At 45.2% G+C, this 21,658-nt stretch overlaps 1 protein-coding gene across 8 annotated transcripts in view; it reads left to right on the top strand.

The window, feature by feature from the left end:
• The first annotated feature begins 7,246 nt into the window (after positions 1-7,246).
• Positions 7,247-21,658, top strand: part of Dnmt1 (DNA methyltransferase 1) — a 45,281-nt gene continuing 30,869 nt past the window's right edge. For 2 of the 8 annotated variants that reach the window (XM_078035873.1, XM_078035856.1), the window contains exons 1-8: positions 7,248-7,449; positions 15,580-15,616; positions 16,381-16,488; positions 16,683-16,899; positions 17,500-17,575; positions 19,129-19,201; positions 20,749-20,804; positions 21,136-21,217. In XM_078035873.1, the coding sequence (XP_077891999.1) occupies positions 7,370-7,449; positions 15,580-15,616; positions 16,381-16,488; positions 16,683-16,899; positions 17,500-17,575; positions 19,129-19,201; positions 20,749-20,804; positions 21,136-21,217 (729 nt within the window). In that variant the 5' untranslated portion in view covers positions 7,248-7,369. Of the gene's footprint in view, positions 7,450-15,579; positions 15,617-16,380; positions 16,489-16,682; positions 16,900-17,499; positions 17,576-19,128; positions 19,202-20,748; positions 20,805-21,135; positions 21,218-21,658 lie in introns of all 8 variants that reach the window. The other 6 variants (XM_078035878.1, XM_078035864.1, XM_078035877.1 and 3 more) reach the window with 4 other exon arrangements.

Raw genomic sequence — 21,658 nt, 5'->3', positions numbered from 1 at the left:
TGGAGAGCTTAACTCCCTCTCTTTGCCAGGTAGTTTTAATAACTTGGCAATTGCCTTTGGAGAATCAATTGTGGTTAATTGATGGTCATTTTGGGGACGGAAGCTCCTCAGGTGAAACTCGTCTGGTTTATTGGTGTGGGCAGGCCCAGCCCTTATTTCTACCCCCGTCGCCGGGAGAGGGAGACTTTCTTTGCGGCTCGAGAGCGGATGCTGTGTTTTCACATTATTCTCCAGAAGGTAGGCACCTCTCGCCTCTGACCACTGTTCTTCTCCAGGGCTGTGAAGGGCAGAGGCTGTGGGACCCAGGCTGGCCAGAGAGGCCTGAGCAGAGCTAAAGGAGGGGGACACGGTGTAAGTGGCCTGGAGGGGAGAAAGCCATGGCCAGAGTGGGAGGAGTGGGTGGGAACTGTGGAGAGAAGAGGAACCGTCAGTAGGTATGTCCCCGTCGGCTTCTCTGATGCACCACCACGTTTGAGATGCGATTGTCGTTCTAAATGGGATTGCCAGGTCCAAGTTCTCGAAACTTTGTGGCAGGATTTGGCAAAATCTACCCGTAAGGCTAGTGGGCCGAATGTAACCACAGCCAGTTTTCATGCAGACAGTGGGTGTCTTTTCCATTTTTAAAGGGGTTGAGGTGAAAAAAAAAAAGAAAAAGAACCTTTTGTGACACTCGAGAATGGTGTGGAAATTGATTTTTCGGTGGCTGTACGTGGTCTTACCGGCTCACCACAATGCTGACTCACTTATGTATTGTCCGTGACTGCTTTGAGGCCACAAGGGCAGAGTTGGTAGTTGTGGCAGACTGTAGAGCCCACAAATCCAAAAAAAAAAAAAAAATTCCCTCTGTGACCCTTTATAGAAAAAGCTTCTGACCCCCCCAGGTTTAGTATTCTCTATCTGTCCCTTGTGGCTTATGCTGTCTTCAGTTTGGGGCTGTTGAGAATAAACTCAACAATTTTGTTCTTGTCATTGGATTGCTGGGTCCTGGGGCAAGAACACATCTAGCCTCAGCAGGTGTTCCCAAACCAGTTTCCAAAGTGGCTGTACCATTTTTGGACTCGCCCCAACAGCATCAAAGAGTTGTGCTCTCTCTGGCTAACACTTTCATTTCAGCCGTCCTGGGGTGTGTGTGTGTAAGATATGGTATTGAGGTTTTATTTTACATTTCCCTGATGACTAAGGAACTGGAGCAGCTTTCCCGATGAGCCTTGTCCACTTGGATATCCTCTTTTGTAAAGGGCCTGTTCAGACGCTTTTGTTCACTTAATAAAAAAAGGGATTGTCTCTGACTAATTTGAAGGCGCTCCATGTGTGATAGATTGGCGTTGTGTCAGGCTTTGCCAGCGGAGCCTGGGAAGGGCTGCGTTTCCCCGAGGACTCCGAAGTCTTCCAGGTGTGCTCAGTGAGGTAGGAAGGAAGTGTGCTAATCAGATTTGGCTTCTAATAAGTTTCTCCTGAACACTTGGGGAGGGGGCAGAGGGCAACCTGGGCTGGCATCTAGGAGAAAGCTGAGGGAGCTTTGAGCCAGGAGGGGCAGATAGGTTAAGTGACTCGAGGGTTCTGTGAGGCAAAGCTTGCAGGGGGTGGCAGCTGGCCTCCTGTGATCCCCCAACAGTCATCCATCAGTTTGCTCAAGGGGCCTCACAAGGAGGAGGCAGCTGTGTCCAGCACACTCCAAAGGCCATGGGTTTTCCTGGATTTGATTCCTGGCTTGGGCAAGTCACTCAAGTCTGGAGAGTTTTTGAGGACCATGGGGTTGAGACTGGTGAAGTGTCCCTGTTGAGTCATTGAGTGCTACAGCTGCCGCTAAGGGCCTCTGTGGGGGCCTGGTGCTGAGCACGCGCTCAGTTGCTGTGACAATTTCCCTGGCATCTGCGGTGACTCAGCTTTGGCCTTCTGACTGGGGCTTGGGACACGTGGCTATTCCTCCACCAGTCTTGCCAAATTTGGGCAGCCTGGCCCCTGGCCAGGCTGATATCTGGGCCTCTGCCGAGCGTAGCCCTTCAGGTGGAGCTGGAATATGACTGGGAAGCAGGGGCTTGGGCCTGGGAAGCCTTTTGTGGGTGCTGTGGTTTGTGAACAGGACTTCAGAGTTGTAGAGATGAGGCAGACAGAATACCCACAAGCTGGTCCTGTTTTTTTTCTGGTGGTTTCAGTAGCTTCTCTCAAAGGAGGACTGTCTTCTAGGCTGTGGGTGGGGGATCTCTCTGTTGGTCCAACTACTCATTCCAGGGGATTCTGGAAATCCCTCAATATCTTCTCCCACCATGGCTTTGTGTGGCAATTCTACCGGCCAAATGATGGAGAGAGCCAACAAGGTAGGGCCTGGAGATGGAGTAGATTTGCAGCCTGGTCCAGTTTGGGCCTCAGTTTCCCCTTGTGAAATGGAAGTTACAACGTTGTAGGACAGAAAACTGCTTCATTACACTCCCGTATAGCCTTGTCTCTTTTGGGTACCTTCCATGTCGTATATATTAATTCAACTGATAACTGCATTTCTTCGGAGAATGTAGTCTATGTAGGATTCCACACATGCCGCCTGAGAGACAAATCTGGCCCACCATCTTTGTGGCCCCCACCCACCCCATACTGGGTATTGAACCGGATTGAACCCAGAAGTACTTTATTCCTGAGCTATATGCCTTTTTTTTTTTTTTTTTTTAAATTTTGAGATGGGGCCTTGCTACGTGGCTAAGGCTGTTCTTGGACTATCACAGCAGACTTGAGCAATTTGATCAGGGAATGTGTGACTCACAAAACCAAAAATATTATCTGGTCTTTTACAGAAAGGTTTCCAACCTCTGCTCTAGTTGGGATAGATAGTATTTACCATGGTCAGATTTTTTTATTATGAAGAAACAGTGTAATAAGATGGCGTGAGTAGAGGGCAAACTATTGCTTACAGGAGGTCTGGAGAAAGCTTCTAAGCACAAGCAAACTGTGAGCTGTGCAAATTTTCCAGAAGAATGGTCTGCACAGAAATTACAGTAAAAACAAAGGCCCTGGGGCACATGAGCCTGAAAGGGTAAAAATGGGTCAGTTAAGTTGGTGATCAACGAGATGGAGTAGAATCAGATGAATCTAGGCTGGGTGCTGAAGATGGAATAATTTTTCTTTTTTTCTTAGCTACAGTGTGGAGGGGAAAGAACTCTCTGCAGCAGATAGAATTTGAGTTGTAGAAAAATTTGGATTGTAGTTCCAAAGAACAACCAAGAGGTTGTATTCAACTTGTGGGAAGCCTGTAGGCAAACTTTGTCTGAGCCTTGGCCCCATCCATAAAATGACCAGACTCATTCCTTCCTAGCAAGGTTGACACAAGTATTATAAAGAATCTGCCTTTGTGGAAGTCCCCAGTAAATACAGCTGCTGTGGCCAGGGATGTAGCCCGGTGGTAGAGGACTTGCCTAGCAGTGCAAGGCCCTGGGTCTGATTCCCCAGCTCTAGAAAAACAAAAGCCCAGCTCCTCTCCCTTGTATTGAGTCTCCTTTTGCCCTGGAGCGCCTCTTTCCCCAAGGTATATGAGGCCCACGTGCTAGGTGCTGACAGTTTTATGAGCCCGAGTTGCACTCTGTTGAAACTTTCTTGTGACTGTTACCCTGTTTCTGGCTTTGTCAAGTTTCCCAGTCCTGTCTCTTTTGGCCATCTGTGGGATGGCCAAGTGGCCAACACTGGGGTCACCATTTTGTATTCGGGCTCTGGACTAAAGACATCTGGTTGCTGATTGAATCTATGATCTTGTATAAACAAGTAGCTTTGGAGTCAGAGTCCCATGTAACTAATCTCCTAGGCCATAGGAAATGCAGTCTTAATACATAATCATAAAACCCTAATCATAAAACCCAAAACTTAGGAGGCTGTGTGTGAGGCTTCTACTTAATTCCCAGCAAGTACACATAAGTAAAAATCCCTAAACCTGATTCCAAAATCCAAAACTTTGAGTATGAATATGTTGTCACTAATGGAAAATTCTATGCCATGAAACTTTCTTGCCCCAAATTGTTAAAAAAAAAAAAAAAAGTACAAAATTATATTCTAGGGACTGGTGTTGTGGCTCAGTGGTAGATTGCTCACATAGCATGTGCAAGGCCCTGGGTTTGATCCTCAGCACCACATATAAATAATGAATTAAAGGTATTGTGTCCAGCTACTTCTAAAAAATCAATATTAAAAAATAGGGGCTGGGGTTATGGCTCAGTGGTAGAGCACTTGCCTAGGTAGAGCACCTGTCTAGCATGTGAGGCCCTGGGTTTGATCCTCAGCACTGCATATAAATAAATGAATAAACTAAAGGTATATCAACATTAGGAGAAAAGCTAAAAAAAATATTAAAAAATTATATTCAGGATGTGTATGAGACTTATATATGAAACATAATTTCATGTTTAGACTTGCATCCCCTCCCTAAGTTATTGTTGTATGTATGCAAATATCCTCAACTTAAAAAAAAATATTTGAAATCCAAGATACTTCTGGTCCCAAGCATTTCAGGGGAGGGAAAATAAACCTGTGCTTCTCTTTAGGGTTGTTAAGCACCAAATTAAATAACTCTAAAGAGCTATTTAGGACCATTTATAAGTTCTACTAGATGTTAAATTAATATGTATTTTGGGCCAGGCATAGTAATGCATGCCTGTAATTCCAGCTACCTGGGCTGAGGCAGGAGTATTGCAAGTTTGAGGCCAGCCTCAGCAACCCAGTGACACTCTCAATAATTTAGCAAGACCCTGTCTCAAAATAAATAAGGGCTGGGGATGTGGCTTGGTGCCTCTGGGTTTAATCCCCAGTAGCACAATAAAAGATTTATATTTATCAATTCTAAAATTAACATAAAACATTAAAATTACTTTAACCAAAGATTTTTCAGTGTTCCAGCAACCTGCCTTATGTGATTGATGCATAGCAAGGTTGGACATTTTGGGATACAAATACTTTGGTACAAAAATATAAAAATATGTCCAAGTTAACATGCCATTCTTTGTCATAGATAAAATACCACATTAAAAAAATCTTAATGTTTTTGGTACTAGGGATTGAAACAGGGATGCTTTATTACTGAACTACATCCCCAGCTCTTTTTATTTTGGGACATAGCCTCATTAAGTTGCTTTGGCTAGCCTCAAATTTAAAATCCTTCTGCCTTGGCCTCCTCTTGTGATTATAGATGTGCACCACTGTACCTGGCCTAAGTTTTTGTGGTACTGGGGATTGAACCCATTGCTTGGCTGTTACTAGGTAAGTGCTCTTCCACTGAGCTATATCCCCATGCCTAGTTTCTTCTTTTTTTATTGCAATAAAAAGCCACAAAAAAAAAAAGATTGTGTGTATGTGTTTCTAGGGATTGAATCCAGGGCCTTACACATGCTAGGCAAGTGCTATATCAAAGAGGTACATCCCAACTCCAAAATTTACCTTTTCTTTAGAGACTTTAGGATCTTGCTTCAGGCTGGCCCTGAGCTCAAGTGATCCTCTGCTTCAGTCTCCCTAATGCTGGGACTACAGGCTCAGTGTTGTACCTTAGCTACCATCTTCACCATTTTTAAGGGTACAGTTCAGTAGTGTTAAGTATATGCATATTGTGCAACAGATTTCTGGAAACCTTTCATTTCATGAAACTGAAACTCTACATGCAGTGAACAATTCCCCTTTTTCCACTCCTTTTCATCCTTGGTAGCTGCCATTCTGTTTTCTGTTTCTAAGGTTTTTGACTTTAGATACCTCACAGAAATGGAATCCTGTATCTTTTCGTGACTGTCTTATTTCACGTGTTCTCCAGGTTCAGTCATGTTGAAGCATGAGATGGGAATACTTTTTTTTTTTAAATATTCTTTAGTTGTAGGTGGACACAATACTTTAATTTTTATGTGGTGCTGAGGATTGAACTCGGTGCCTCACACATGCTAGATGAGCACTTTTCCTTTGAGCCACAACCCCAGCCTGAGATGGGATTTATTTTTTAAGGCTGAATAATATTTCACTGTGTATGTGCCACATTTTCTTTCTTTCTTTCTTTTTTTTTTTTGGTGCTGGGGATTGAACCCAGGGCCTTGGGCTTGCAAGACAAGCACTCTACCAACTGATCTATACCCCCAGCCCCTATATGACACATTTTCTTTACCCACTCATCTGTAGATGGACATTTTGATTTCACCTCTTAGCTACTGAGTAGTGCTTCAATGAAGATGGTTGTGCAAATACCACAAGATCCTGTTTTTTTTAATTCTGTGAATACATGCCTGGAAGCTAAAACACACAATCCATAGGCTTGTACCCTGTGATGGTGCCAGGCAGAAGTGGGACTGTGGGATCACAAAATTCTATTTTTAACTTTGAGGAAATTTCATACTGTTTTCTATGGTGGCTGAACCATTTTTCTCCCATTTCAGTTGCTTGTTTCTGTTCCACTGTTGTTTGATTCATTTGCTGTGCAGATGTTTTCAAGTTTGATGTAGACTCATTTGTGTATTTTAGATTTTGTTATATTCAAGTATTGTCAAATTCAATATCATGACGCTTTCCCTCATGGTTTCCTCTCTAGTTCCATGTTTTCTTACATAGTCTATGGTTTCAGGTCTTACATTTAGTTCTTTAATCCATTTTGAGAAGTTGGGATCTAACGTTTTTTTTTTTTTTGTGGTGCTGGGGATTGAACCCAGGGCCTTGTGCATGGAGGCAAGCACTTACCATGAGCTATAGCCCCAGCCCTAACTTCTTTCTTTTGTAAAAGTTTTCCCAGAACTAGATATTCAACAGCCCATCTTTTTCTTATGATTTGGTGCTGTATCAAATAGACAGGCCTTGGAGGTGGTCCCTCGCCTCCCTACAGTGTGAGATCCTTGGCGTTGGCTACAAATTCTGAGTATCCTCAAGATTTTCTGGAATAAGTGCTATTAGCCCGATCTATAAAGAGAACACTGAGGCTGAGTCCAAGTGTTCAGCCCAAGGTCACACTGTGAACAAATGGAGGTTGGATTAGGACTGAGGGCTGTAACTCAAGAGCTCAAATGCGGGCTTTTAACTCCCCCAAACTGCTGGAGGCTCCACTGCCCGCATGCCCGCATGCCCGCATGCCCTCAGGCCGGCAAGAATGAATGAATGTCTCCGGCACTGCGCCCTCTAGACTGCAAATGTTAGAGGAGCTTGGACGAACCCATTGCTCTGTGTGTGTGGGGGTGCATGCCCGCCTCACGCATGCGCAGCCTCGGAGCACAGCCCGCTCCGCTCTGTCTGCCCGCACATGGTACGTCCTTCCTTCCCCCGTGCCCGAGCAAGGGTGGTACGCGCTGCCTCCGCTCACCGCCCCTCCCCGTCAGTTTCCGCGCGAAAAGCTGGGGCTGTCTGCTTTGCTGCCGCGTCTGCTGCAGTCTCGGAGATGCCGGCCCGCACCGCTCCGGCCCGGGTGCCCGCGCTGGCCATCCCGGCCATCTCCCTGCCTGACGATGTCCGCAGGCGGTACGTATTGTGGAGGACAGTCGGCCCAGGGAGGGAGAGAGGCAAAGCATTAGGGTGGGGGGTCGCTTTCCCTCCAGGTGGCCCGAAGCCGCTGCTGACAGCCGGGCACGCATGCGTAGGGATGAGGCGGCGCGCCGCTGTTGGCGCGGCAGGGTGTCACTTCCGGTTGCGCGCTCCCCTTGCTGTTTGGCGCCAAAATGGGCCGAGGTCCCTCTAAAATCCCTGGTGACTAAAAACTTGAGTTCTTTTTCTGATCCTCAAATAGAACAAGCTTTGGGTTCGTCTAGGCGGCTCCCCTACCCGAGCAGCTGTGGGCCGCGCTCTCGCCGCCAGCCTAGTCGCTCAGGAAGTGGGCAGCCCAGGGCCTCCAGACACCCCTCAGTCCTGGTACTCCGGCCTCCACTTCCGGTGCCCAGCTGGCTCCCCTCGGGTGCTTGGGGACCCTTGGGCATCCCCTTTGATGCTTCCTCCTCTCCCTGAGCTGTGCATCCTGATGGAGGCTTCCAGAGATGGACGTTACCCGGGCGCTGCCAGCTCAGGCTCGCGAGCTCGGTCTTCCACCCGGGCTCCGTCCCTCACCTGGGACTACAAGGTCCTTGCCCCGCGGGGGAACTTGTGTTTCAGAAGGAGCGCTTAGAGTGCACGTCAGGCCTGGGCAGCATGCAAGCTGGTCTCTCTGATAGTAAATCTGCGCCCTAAGCCTTGGGCCTCAAGGAAGCCTTCACAGCGAGGACTGGTCAGTGTCCAGTGTGCACCTAGGAATAAGTGAGGGATGACGGCTGATGGAGGGGACCCCCTCCCCAGCTATTCTTGCCCTCCTAGGACTTCTGTGCACAGGGATTGGCGGGAAGATGGCCTGGCCTCTTGCTGAAGGACATCCATTCATTCCTGAAAAACTTGTTCCAAAGGAGGTGTGTGTGCATTAGTCACGGGAACCCTGGCTGGATCTGGACACTTCATCTAGATTTGTGAAATTAATTTCACCATCTTTTATTTCCACCGGCTTGTACCCTGTGATGGTGCCAGGCGAGTTTTGATTTGGGTTTTGGAGAATGAAGTAGGAAGGGGGCTATTTGATGCACAACTACTTCCCTTTAACACTTTTTTTTTTTTTTTTGGTATGGGAGATTGAGGCCAGAGGTACTTTCCCATTGAGCCACTTCCCAGCCCTTTATTTTGAGACAGGGTCTCACTAAGTTACTTAGAGCCTCCCAGTTGCTTGAGAACTGATCTGAAACTTGAGATCCTCCTGCCTCAACGTCCCAAATTGCTGGGATTACAGGCATGGGCTCCCACACCCAGCCTGATTCACCCTATTTTTTTGGTACTAGGGATTGAAGCCAGGGGCACTTAACCACTGAGCCACATCCTCAGTGCCCCCCGCCCCCATTTCAAGATTTTTTTAATTTTAGAGAAAGGGTCTGGCTAAATTGCTGAGGCTGGCTTTGAATTCAGAATCCTCTAGCTCAGCCTACTGAGTTGCTGGGATTACAGGCGTGCACCACTGTGCCCAGCTTCACACTTTTTAAAAATATATATTTTAGTTATTGGTGGACTTTATTTATATGCAGTGCTGAGAATCCAGGCAAGTGTCCTACCACTGAGCCACAACCCCAGCCTTTCACAATACTTCTGAACCCACAGTTAGAAAGTTTACATCTTATTGAGTCTGTATCCCCCACATGCCCCCTACCCACAAAATAGAACTTGATTTCAGATGGAGTAATCAGAGTACCTGGCTTCATAATATTAACAGTTGAGAAGTTTGCACCCCCCCTTCTTGTTAGTCTCAAGTACCAAAAATAGTCATCTTTCAGGGCAAGCCACATTTTCTTCAGCCTGGTTGTTCTTACCCAGTTGATGCTGCCATCATTTGCTCCATAAGTGTGATCTCCCCTTTGTCTTCTGGTGTTTTTTTTTTTTTTGGTTTGCTTTTTTTTTTTTTTTTTTGGGTGTGGTTCTATGGGTGGAACTCGGGGCCTTTTGCTTGCTAGGTAAGTGCTCTACCACTGATCTATATTCCTAGCTTTCTAGCTTTCAGTTATGTCTTCTATAAAGTAGAAACTGATCTTGTTAAAAGACCGGTTGGAGCCAGTAGTTTCCCTGCTCCATACGCTTCCTTGCACACTTGGCCAGAATTCCCATTGACTTCTCCACCTCATCTTGTGCTCTTCTCATAAACCCGCACATGCCTTCTCTGGTGACTCTCGGGTCCATACAGAGCAACCAGCGTGAGGCCGGATGCCACCAACCCCTTCCCCAAGTTGATTTCTGTCCATCCCCTCCCCCACCATTGTACCCAAGGGTCCCTCACTAAGCATGTGCTCCACCACTGATCTGCACCCCACAGCCTTATCCATTTGTTCTTAACCCTTCCCCTTAAAGATAGTCTGGCTTCCCTGCAATAAGTAGCCTTGAATTCATTTTAAAAATAACCATTACCTTGTTGTCTAGAGATTGAACCCAGGGCCTTGCGCGGCGTGCTAGGACAGAGCTCTACTTCTGATATGCATCCCTGGCCTAGAAGGGTGTTGATCTCAGTTTACTCTGCTTGTTGCCTTTGCTACTTGAGTTGCATTATTTCAAGTAGCGTTAGACCATGTTTGCCTTGTTCATTGTATCTGCAGCTTGGTGCACATACACATGAGACTCTTTAAAGAGTTTGCAGTCAGATCTTCCCTGTGAGGAAGCCTAGATTTACGATTCTAGCAGCAGCCTCTGCATGGCTGATTATCTATCATTTTTTTTTTCTTTTTTTCCCCATGCTGGGGATTGAGCTCTGCCTCATGCATGCTGAATAAGCACTGTGCCATTGAGCTACACACCCAGCCCTGCTGATTAGCCTTTGTAATTACTACAGCTTTCTTATCTGCTAGTCATTCTGTGATTAGATTAAACTGGGTTTTGAACATCACCTCTTAATTTCATGGCAGCTACTAAGCAGATGTTGAATAGAGCAAAAATGACTAATCTTTTTCTAGTTCTTCCCTACAGTAGAATTTTAGGGATGCAAACTACAGGAGTTCAAATCCTGTACCATCTTTGTGGCAAAGCCATCTAACCTCTTGGTGCTGGTGCCCCATCTATAAAATGGGGATGGGGCGGCCCCTTTATGGTGTTACAGATTTAGTACAAGATGTAGGTGTGTTGAAGCGCCTGCCTGGAGGTCGTTATCGCTTGTTATCGAGTGTTCAACCTTGTATTTCACTTCTATCAGGGAAGCATAATTTATATTGTATATACAGATCTGATACCCTGGCAGATGTTAGTGTGGCCATGTAGTCTGCAGGAGATGAGGGATACAGGGATAGGTTTACTTCTTATTCCAACCTTATTTGTTGACTGGCTGCTTCTGGAATCATCTGGGCGCTTTTTTTTTTTTTTTTTTTTTTTTTTTTTTTTTTTAAGTGGTGCTGGGGTGGAATCCAGGGTCCCACATGTTAGCTAGGCAAGTGCTGTATCACTGAGCTACATTTCCAGCCCCCGGCTTGTTCTCTTTTGCTTCTTTAGCTTTTGTGCCAGGTGTCTAGTTCTATTTTATTTTTCTTTTTGCTTTGCTGGGGATTAATTCCATGGCTTTACACCTGAGTGGCAGGTTACTACTACTGAGCTATATCTTCAGCCTTTATTTTTTTTTTTTAACTTTATTTTTTGGTACTAGGGATTGAACTCGGGACACTGAGCCACATCGCCAGTCCTCTTTTCTATTTTATTTAGAGACAAGGTCTCGCTGAGGCTGGCTTTGAACCCACGATCCTCCGTCTCAGCCTCCTGAGCCACTGGAATTACAGGCATGCACCACTGTGCCTGGCCTCTGTAGCCTTTTTTAAATTTTGAGAAGGTCTTGCTGAGTTGTCCAGAGTGGCCTCAAACTTTATCTTCCTGCCTCAGCCTCTAAAGTTGCTGGGTTTATAGGCAAGTGCCACCGCACTCAGTTCCAGTTCTATTCTTAAAGACCTTTTTTTTTTTTTTCCCTAGGCATTGAACCCAGGGAGCTTTGTCACTGAGCCACATCCCCAGTCTTTTTTTAAATCTTGAGTCAAGCTCTTCCTAAGTTCTTAGGGACTTGCTAAATTGCTGAGGCTGGCCTCGAACTTGTGATCCTCTTGCCTCAGCCTCCCAGGTCGCTGGGATTACAGATGTGCACCACCACTCCTGGAGATCCTTTTCCCTTAAGAGATGTGGTGGCTTTGTCTTTATCTCAATATCTTGCTTCTCAATTCTTAACTTTGGATTTCTTGAGGTATATACCACCAGGGACCCTCTCTTCCCCGACTTCCATTTTCTTTCTTCTGTTCCAGTCCTACAGTTACTTTTAGCAGTTGGGGTACCAGCTGGAGATGCCAATTTTAATGCCTATCTTGAGTGCCAGTGCTAATTTCTAGTTGCTGAATAATTGTCTCCTTAGCTGCTGCGGGGCTGGGCTGGAGCTGTAGTAGAGGGCTCGCCTAGCATCTGAGGTCCTGCATCTGGTCTTTCACACTGCAGGCAACAAATACATAGCTGCTGTTCACAACTAAGTTACAGCCTGTGTACTCTCCTTTCTCTCCACCAACAAGTTTAGAATTTGGTAGTTTTTAGTTGCTGCCATAACAAATTGACACTCAGTGGTTTAAACATCAAATGTTTATTATCATAGGTTGTGCAGGCCTGAAACCGGTCTCACTGGATGAAAAATCACGGTGTCCGCAGGCTGCATTCCTTTTTGGAAGCTCTGGGGGAGAATGTTTCCTGCTGTCCCGGGCGGGCGTTGGCTGAATTCAGTTCCTTGCAGTTGTAGGACTCGGACCTCCATTTTCTTGTCTGAGCTGAAGGCTGTTCCCAGCCTTTGAGAGGCTGTCTCATCTTTTGGCTCATGGTCTCCTTTATCTTTAAAGCCAGCAACTGCAGGTTGCATCCTCACATCTCTCTGACCCTTCTTCCATAGTCATATTTCTTTTGAAATGCAGCTGGGAGGTTCTGTGCTGCTAAGGGCTAGATTAGAGATTAGATCAGGCCCACAGATCATGCAGGTTAATCTCCATCTCAAGGGCTGTTGAACAATCACATCTGCAGGGTCCTTTTTGCCACATAAAAGAATATTCATGGATTCGGTAGGTTGGGGTATGAATATCTTTGGGGTATTTACTGTTTGCCTTCTGCAAATACCATTGGCTAGTTCCCTCCTGCCTGTGGCCTTCTTAAGCAGGGCTGAGTCTTAGAACTTGTCTTACATAGCCCACTCCTATTGCCTAACCCATGTTTCTCACCAACATATCTGGCTTAGATGTTAGAGTAATTTAACATTTTGTCATTTTGCCTTGTCCAGGTTTTTGGGTGCTAGTGATCAAACCCAGAGGTATTCTACCACTCGCTACATCCCCACCCTTTTTATTGAGACAGGGCCTCCCTAAGTTCCCTAGTCTGTCAAACTTGTGATCCTCCTGTCTCACTCCCTTGAGTAGCTGGGATTATAGGCATTTACCACCTGTACCTGGTTATAGTGTGCCTCTGCCAGATCAGTTTTTCCAAAGCATGACTCTGGTATCATGGTTTCTCCCTCCCTTGTGATTCCTCTGGTTTGTTGACTGGGGAACAGAACTCATGATTTTTAGCCTGACATCCTGACCTCCTTCAGGCTGTCGCCAGCCTTCACTCTCTGGTCTTGCCTTTCTGACCTGGTATGCTTGTCTGTTTCTTGGGTGTCTCCTGAGTGACATTCAGAACCCTGGTGCTCCAGCTTGGGCAGCTCCCTCTGCCCAGGTCATAAAGAGCTCTTGGTTGCCCTGAGTCCCTCCTTGGTGGCCTGACTGCCCTTTCTCTGGGAAAGTGCTCAGATGTTGACTGTGGGGTATTGCCTTACTTCATATTGTTTCTATATTTCTTATGACTGATCTCTGAGGAATACAATTGGGAATGAATCATGAGATCTCAGGTGGGCAGAGAGCTAAGGTTATATAGAGTTGAGTCCTCTGCTAAGTCGTGCTCCATTTCTAATCCTCCTAGGTATAACTGTCAAGTGGGCATAGGATGGCATAAATGTCACTAGGGGAGGGACCAACTCAAGCAAAGGCCTGGTGGCAGGGAGGAAAGCCGAACCCAGCGGCCAGCTTCCTTCCCACCAGCTCCTGGGATCCTGCTGTGGTTCACTTTGGGGACAGGAAGGATAAATGCAGTCTTCAGATGCCTTAAAACATCTCGCCCTGTGAAGATGTGTTGCTCTTTGCCAGGCTAAATATCCCAGTGTATAGCAAGATTGAAAGAGTTCAGACCTGCAGGTCTGTTTAATGCCCAGGTGCAAGAGATGGCTGAAAAGGGCACCTTGGTGGGCTGTACAGTCACTTGAGCCATGTCCCTAATACCTGGATAACCTCGGGATTCAGGCACTGTTCAGCTAGTCAGGGTAGAAGCTGTGTCCTGCCACTTTGAAAACAGTGACCAGAGCCGGAAGTGAAGCTTAGTGGTAGAGTACTACTTCGAATGCATGAGTCCCTGGATTTGATCCCTAGCACTGCCCCAAACAAAACAAGAAACCAAGTGACCGAGAAGGCAAAAGTAATGCTGCTGCAGTAGCGTGTGTGCCTCTGGCTGGTGATGCCCACTTCTACAGCTGTCCTTATTGCAGGCTCTCACTGGACAGTTACTATGGGAATAGGAAGACATTTTTGCCTGCAAGGGGCTTCACGTGTTTCTGGATCTCCCACTTCTTCCTGCAGTGCTGGGGGTGGAGCCCAGGGCCTTGTGCACCCTAGGCAAGTGCTCTACCACTGAGCCACACCCCAGCCCTTGCTCCTGAAGGTCTTTATTCCAAAGGTTCCCAAGCCCAAGTTACAGTCCATATAACATACAGTGTATATCACCACTGTGCCCACAGTGAGCCAAGCTTCTTTTTCCTGACCACCCAGCAAGTCAGAAAGTCCCTGCTTGGTGGCACCCATCCAGCCACCCAGCCTGGAATTGGGGCCTGGTATACAGTTGGTGCCTACAGACATGAGTGGCACTTGAAGAAAGTGAGTGCACTGCCACAGTGTGTGGCAGTGGTCAGGCCAGACACATCACTCGAATTCCTGGCTTTGCTGTTTGTTCTAGGCCTCTGTGGAGGCCAGCCAGGGAGAGCTATTTCTGCCCCTTGGCTAGTGATAACTGAGCACCTAGTCTTTGTGGCGCTGGGTGGGAGAATCCAGAGATGGCAGAGGCCTGGTGCCGCCACAGGGTGCCCTCCATGGATAGTCACCCACCCAACTGGTTAGACCTGTTCTTGCCTCACTCTCTGCAGTCAGCACTGGCTGGGGACAACAGCCTTTCGCTCTCCTTGGTGTCTTCATTCCTTCAGTTTCTCCATCCCCTACAGCAATGGCAAGCCACTGTCTTCAATAATCAGATTTTCCACCAAAACTCGACAGTTCTGCTCTTCTGAACAACGGGAATAAATATGAATGAGGTGCATGTATTCTGAAGGATGAGCTTTTTGGGGAGCCAGCCCGCTCTCCTAACTTGGTCTCTAGTTCCCGTGGGCAGGGTGGGGCACTCCGCTGCTCAGATGCCTTGACCTCCAATTTAGCTCCTCAATGAGAATGTTCCACCTTCTCTTGCCTATGGAACATTCGCTGCCTGTTCCTTAGTGTGACCCTAGTCCACTCATTGTAGCACTGGCCACTCTGGCACACCCTTAAGGGCTCTGGAGAAAGACCAGAAGGAACCAGAATTTACAGAAGGAACCTGGCTGCCGATATCGTGTGTGCACACTGGGGATTGAACCCAGAGGCACTCTGCCACTGCGCCACATCCCCAGCCTTTGTTGAGACAGGGTGTTACTCCATTCCTAGAGCCTTGCTAAGTTGCTGAGGCTGGTCTCATGCCTGGCCTGATACCTTTTTAAATAATATCTATTCTGTTCTAGAGTTCATGTGTTGTCCTCATTATCTCCAGAAAACCAACCTCAAAAAGGCAGCTTTGCTCAGTTCACAAATGACTTCTTGTGTACGCATCGTGGAAGCACACACTACACATCGTGGGGGACGGGGGAAAGCCACCTTATTTGTGTTCTGTCATTTTAAGCTTAATTCCAAAATTCATTAAAATTGTGGTATTCTTACAGCTAAATGAAGTTTTTACATGAGTGTTTCATTCTCCCTTATTTTATTCCACCAGGCTCAAAGACTTGGAAAGAGACAGCTTAACGGAAAAGGTAATCTCCAGAGTGCGGGGTTTTTTGTTTTGTGTTTTAGATAGTCTTACTAGCTTGCCCAGACTGTTGAATTCCTGGGCTCAAATGACTTTGTCATCTAGAGATGACAAATGTCATGTTAATGCTCTGCTATGTACATAGTTGTTGTGCTGTATTGTTTAGGGAATAGACAAGAAAATCTTTTTTTGGCCGGGGGGGGGGGGTTGGTACTAAAGATTGAACCCGGGGAGCTTTATCACTATTATCACTAATATCTCCAGTTCACTTTTTTCTTTTTTTACATTTTTTATTGGTACATTAGTTTTATAGAATGGTGGGATTTGTTACATATTCGTACATGCACACAATATAACAATATTTGGCCACTAACAACACTCCCTAGCACTTTCCCTCTCCTTTCCTTCTACCACCCTCTTTTTTTTTTTTTGAGACAGGGTCTTGTTCAGTTGCTGAGGCTGATCTCATACTTGCAGTCGTCCTGCCTTAGCATCCTGACTTGCTGGGATTACAGGCATGTGCCACTCCATCGAACCCAGATGAAATTCTTTTAAGAATATTTTCCATCTGAGGATGGTTGAATACTTAGATGCAGAACCTGTGAATATGGAGAACTGACCATTTTTTTTTTTAGTGTGTTGGCTGAGACAGTGCTGCCTGCCATTCAGTCATTGTGATGTGACCAGGTGGTTCGGTTACTTGTGTATTAGCCCATTAGTTAATATCTTGGGAGTTTGGGGACTGATGAACATATATTCTTCCCTTAGGAGTGTGTGAAGGAGAAATTGAATCTCTTGCATGAATTTCTGCAAACAGAAATAAAGAATCAGTTATGTGATTTGGAAACCAAATTACATAAAGAAGAATTATCTGAGGTAAGTCAGTTCCCAGCCTCTTGGCTACCAGAAGAAACGTCTCCTCCCTGTAACTTGTGTGTCACCAAGGAGTCGGAGAAACCCCCGCTCCTTGTTGCCTGATGATTGTAAAGGAAACACATGTATTTGTTCCCTTGTTCTTATTGCCATTTATTTACATTCACTGCTACTTAAATTATCCTTTCCTGCTGTAGGAGGGCTACCTGGCTAAAGTCAAATCCCTTTTAAATAAAGATTTGTCCTTGGAGAACGGAGCTCACACTGTCAGTCGAGAAACGAACGGCCATCTAGAAAACGGGAGCCAAGCAAGCCGTGCAGACAGGAGAGTGAAAATGTCAGAACCAAACACCCCCAAATCCGGTTCCAAACCTCGTGGACCCAGAAGAAGCAAGTCTGATAGCGAGACTAAGGGTAAGAACCCTTGGCTCATCTCCAACCTTGGAGGAGGTTATAATACACACGAGGGCACAGACTTTGACTCATGCACCCCTGGGCAGTGTCTTGTTTTCTTTTTTCGTGTTGAGGGTGGAACCCAGGGCCTCCTACATGCTAAGTGCACTCTCTACCACTGAGCTACTCCCCAATACTTCTGTTTTTTTTTTTTTTTTTTTTTTTCGTGTGTGTGTGTGTGTGTGTGTGTGTGTGTGTGTGTGTGTATACTTCCTAACTTAGACTTGGGTAGATGTTTCCCGAGTTCGGTTCTGGGCTTTTTCAACTTTATAATGTCCATACTCGCTGAAAAACATATTTTGAATTATTTTTGGTACTAGGGATTAAACCTAGATGCCTTTTACATGGAGCTGCATCCCCAGTCCTTTTTGTTTATTTTGAAGTGGTCTCTAAGTTACTGAGGCTAGCCTTGAATTTGCAGTCCTCCCGCTGGTTATTGACTAGGATCTAAAACCTCAGGATACTTAAGCCTCAATACCTGACTTTCTGAAATAGCTAGGACCATGCGTGGACTTATCTTTTCATAGTGGCTTTTTCTTGTTTGTTTTTTTCCTCAAACAGCTGAAGCTTCATCTAGTCCCATGGTTACGAGGAGAACGACCAGGCAGACCACCATCACATCTCATTTTACAAAAGGGTCAGTATATAATGAATGGATTGCTACTTTTTCTTGGTGCACGGCTTTTGGTAAAACATGAATGGAATAGTTTATAATTTATCAGTGCCAACTTTTATGTTGCATAGATTTTTTTCCCCCCGTTTTTTTTTTGCATTGTGCTGAGATGGAATCCAGGGCCTGGTATATGCTAGGCAAGTGCTCTCCTCCTGAGCTACAGCCCCTGCATACGTTTTCATCTTGCAGTTTTTGTTGACATTCATAAACGGCATTTTTAAAGATATTTTTTAGTTATCGATGCACTTTTTATTTATGTGGTGCTGAGAATCAAACCCAGTGCCTTACACATGCTAGGCAAGGACTCTACCCCTGAGCCATAAAAAAAACAACAAAACAAAACAAAACAAAAAAACCCCAGCCCCAATAACAGCTTTTTTCTGGGGGGCGGATACTGGGGATTGAACTCAGGGGCACTCGACCACTGAGCCACATCCCCAACCATTTTTGTATTTTATTTAGAGACAGGATCTCACTGAGTTGCTTAGCACCTTGCCACTGCTGAGGCTGGATTTGAACCTGTGATCCTCCTGCCTCATATTCCTGAGCTGCTGGGATTACAGGCATGTGCCACCACCCCTGGCATGAACAACATTTCTGAATAATTCATCTACTTTTGTTTTTACAGAAAACTTCAATATACACAAAATTAGAGTATAGTACAGTGAACCCCTGAATACTCATTCATCCAGTTACAAATGGCTATTGTTTCATAACCTAACTATCACTTTGAAACAAATCCCAAACATGTCATCCAACATAAAAACAATATACTGTTTCATGCCTTTTACAATTTTTTTTTCCCTCTGCTGAGGATTAAGCTCAGGGCCTGTAGGTATGCTACTTCTGAGCTATATACCTAGCATAACTTTTTTTTTTTTTTTTTTTAACTGAAGACTTAAACCAGGGATGTTTACCACTGAGATCCACCCCAGCCCTTTTTATTTTGAGATAGGGGTCTCACTAAGTTGCTGAGGCTGACCTTGAACTTGGAATCCTTCTGTCTCAGCCTCCTAAGTTGCTGGGATTATGGTGTATATTGCCGTGCCCAGCTACTTTTTATTCTTTGAGGCTGGTTTCTTTTTTTTTTTTTTTTAATATTTTTAGTTTTAGATGGACACAATATACTTATTTTTATTTATGTGGTGCTGAGGATCGAACCCAGCTCTACCACTGAGCTACAGCCCCAGCCTCGAGGCTGATTTCTTTATAGATGGCACTGTGTATCAGGTGTGTGATGTCTCTTCTCTTTGTGACATTAGCAGCCATTGTTCAGTATTTAGATGGCATGATTTCTTAGGACATGCAAAATGGAATTATCCTAAATCTGTCAAAGAAATATTAAATTTAAGCCTCTTTCAACATCCTGCCAATAAGGGTCTCTCCTGGGAGGAAAGAAGGCATCTAGGTCCTGCATTAGGCTGAGTCCTTTTGGGAAGGAGGGCCACAAGTTATTCTGGGCCCACTGGAGGGCAGGGGTCTCTCTGAACTAACAGTTGCCTGATTCTGTATGACAGCCCTGCTAAACGGAAACCTGAGGAAGAACCTGAAAGAACAAATTCAGATGACTCTGAGGAAGACAAAGACCAGGTAACACAGGCATCTCACAAAAATTAGAGTTCAGAATCGATATATGCTTAGATAACCTAGCATGTGGTTCATACTGTCAAGTTGGGGTTCTCCAGAGAAGCAACAGCTGTGTGTGTGTGTGTGTGTGTGTGTATGTGTGTTTTGATACATATGATATATGGACATATAAAATGTCAGAAAGCTATGTGATTCTTTGGCTCAAAGATGGTTGGAAGCTGGGACCAGGGTTGTGGCTTGGTGGTAGAGTGATTGCCTTGCATGAGTGAATCAGGGTTTGAAACTCAGCACCACATAAAAATAAATTAAAGATTGTGTCCATCTACACACACACACACACACACACACACACAAATGATGGTGGAAACTGAAAGGACAGGCTGGCATCTGTAGGATAGGCTGGTAGGCTGGAGGACCCAGGAAGAATTGATGTTGCAGTTTGAGTCTAAAAGCATCTGGAGGCAAAAACTTAATTTTGGTGTTGGTCGAACTGAGGGCCTCACACATGCTAGGCAAGTACTTTACCATTGAATTATATCCCATCCCCAGAATTTTGTGTACTCCTAATCAGATGTTTCATATATAAATGTTTCTTGTGATAGTACACGGATGTTCCATATACCCTATGTTCCACTTTTCACCAATGATAACATCTCAGACTGTTAGGTACAAATGGCAACAAACCCTCAGGAAATTAACATTGGTACAGGGTACAGACTATTCAGATGGTATCAGTTTTCATACTTGTATGGACACATGTATCATTACATGCAGCTTTATCACAGGCATATATATATTGGGGTTTATGGGATTCAACCCAGAGTCTATGCACACATGGTAAGTGCTGTACTGCTGGCATATACTCCAAACCCTTTAGTTGTCAAATAGCGTTCAGATTTGTTTTTATTGTAACTTTTCTTTGCTGAAGATGGAACCTAGGGCTTCATGCTAGCAAACACTATACCATTTCTACATTCCCAGCCTCCTCATCACTGTATTTTTATCCCTTTTTAAGTTAAATGAACAGTTAACCTAGAGATGGAAAATCTCATGACCTTAGGGAAACAGTACACTAGTGCATCCACCTGAGAAAGGAACTAATGTCCTAGCTGGGCAGTCACAGTTGCTTCCTGATATGAATCCCAAACTTCCACTTTGTTTTATCCCAGTACTGAAGAATTGCTGACCTGAGAGAATCTGACTCCTATAGCATCCCTAGGCAGTCTCTAGGAATCAGACATGTATTGGCCTAACTCCTGGCCTTGACTTGGTTTGGGGAGCTATGGGGCATTGAAATAAGACCAACAGTTTCCCAGATAGCCCACAAACCTAGACATCCCTCTTTTCCCACCCGTTTTTATCTTTTGTTTTGCACCATTAGGAATGGAACCCAGCGCGTGCTAGGCAAGCACTCCACCACTGAGCCACCCGGCTCCACCCTGCTTTTAACTATATCATGTGTGTTTATTTGATAATTTGACTCATGATTTTGGTGATATTCCTTTGAATCCCATATTGTCTTTTTGTTCTCCCTCCTTCCCTCCACATAGGAAGAGAAGAGACGTTTACAGGAAGAGAAGAGACGTAGAGTTACAGCCACTGAATCGTAAGAATAATTATTATACCTTTCTTTTTGTTTGTGTTGTTTCACCTCCCAGAAAGTTTGAAAAGTGGAGTTAATAGTTTCCCTAGCAACAATAGACCTGTTAAGGATGCTAAATTTTGGGTCAGATAAGTAACCATTTGAGGTAAAATTCTCCATTAAAAAGAATAAATTAAGAAAAATATCAGTTTTCCTCATCAGAGCTGGATTTAAAGGTAATACCAAATACATGTAAAATGAATATTACCCTTTGGGGCTCGGAGATTTTATGAAATAACTTCAGGGAAATGAACCTGTATAAGTCCCAGTTGCTGTATTTTATTTTGCTTAACAGATTTGCTGAACCTAGTGCAACAGAACAGGAAAGAGCGACACCAGGAACACATGCTGACACTGAAGAGGAAGAGAGAGGAGGAGTAATACCTTGTTACCTCCTTTTTTTTTTTTTTTTTTTTTTTTTTTTAATTCTACTGTGATCTCAAGTCTCCCCTGGTTCCAGGCATGAGGGCAGGGAATGGGCAATGTATGGGTACACAGTGAGTGTCATGAATAATCTAATAGCCTTAATTTGGTCAAGACACTCGACACTCCCCAACTGTCCATAAGGAAGGTATGTCATAAGTTGTGATGGTAAGACCTCAGTGGCAGACCTAGGGGGCCAGCTGGACCTTGGTTACTTGGTCACAGAGCTTGTCTGTCCCCTTACTTGCCCGCCTTCAGTCTTTGTGAAGACGTTTTAAACATGGGAGGTCCTTACATTCTATAGCATCATCCTGATACAAAGTTGCCTTCTTGGACTAGAGATGTAACTCAGAGGCTGATACCTTCCTAGCAAGGGTGAGGCTCTGGGTTCATCT

Source organism: Ictidomys tridecemlineatus, chromosome 2 (assembly GCF_052094955.1).
Source record: "Ictidomys tridecemlineatus isolate mIctTri1 chromosome 2, mIctTri1.hap1, whole genome shotgun sequence".
NCBI lineage: Eukaryota > Metazoa > Chordata > Mammalia > Rodentia > Sciuridae > Ictidomys > Ictidomys tridecemlineatus.
The sequence above is the reverse complement of the archived record's forward strand: the minus strand, read 5'-3'. Positions and strand labels throughout refer to the sequence as shown.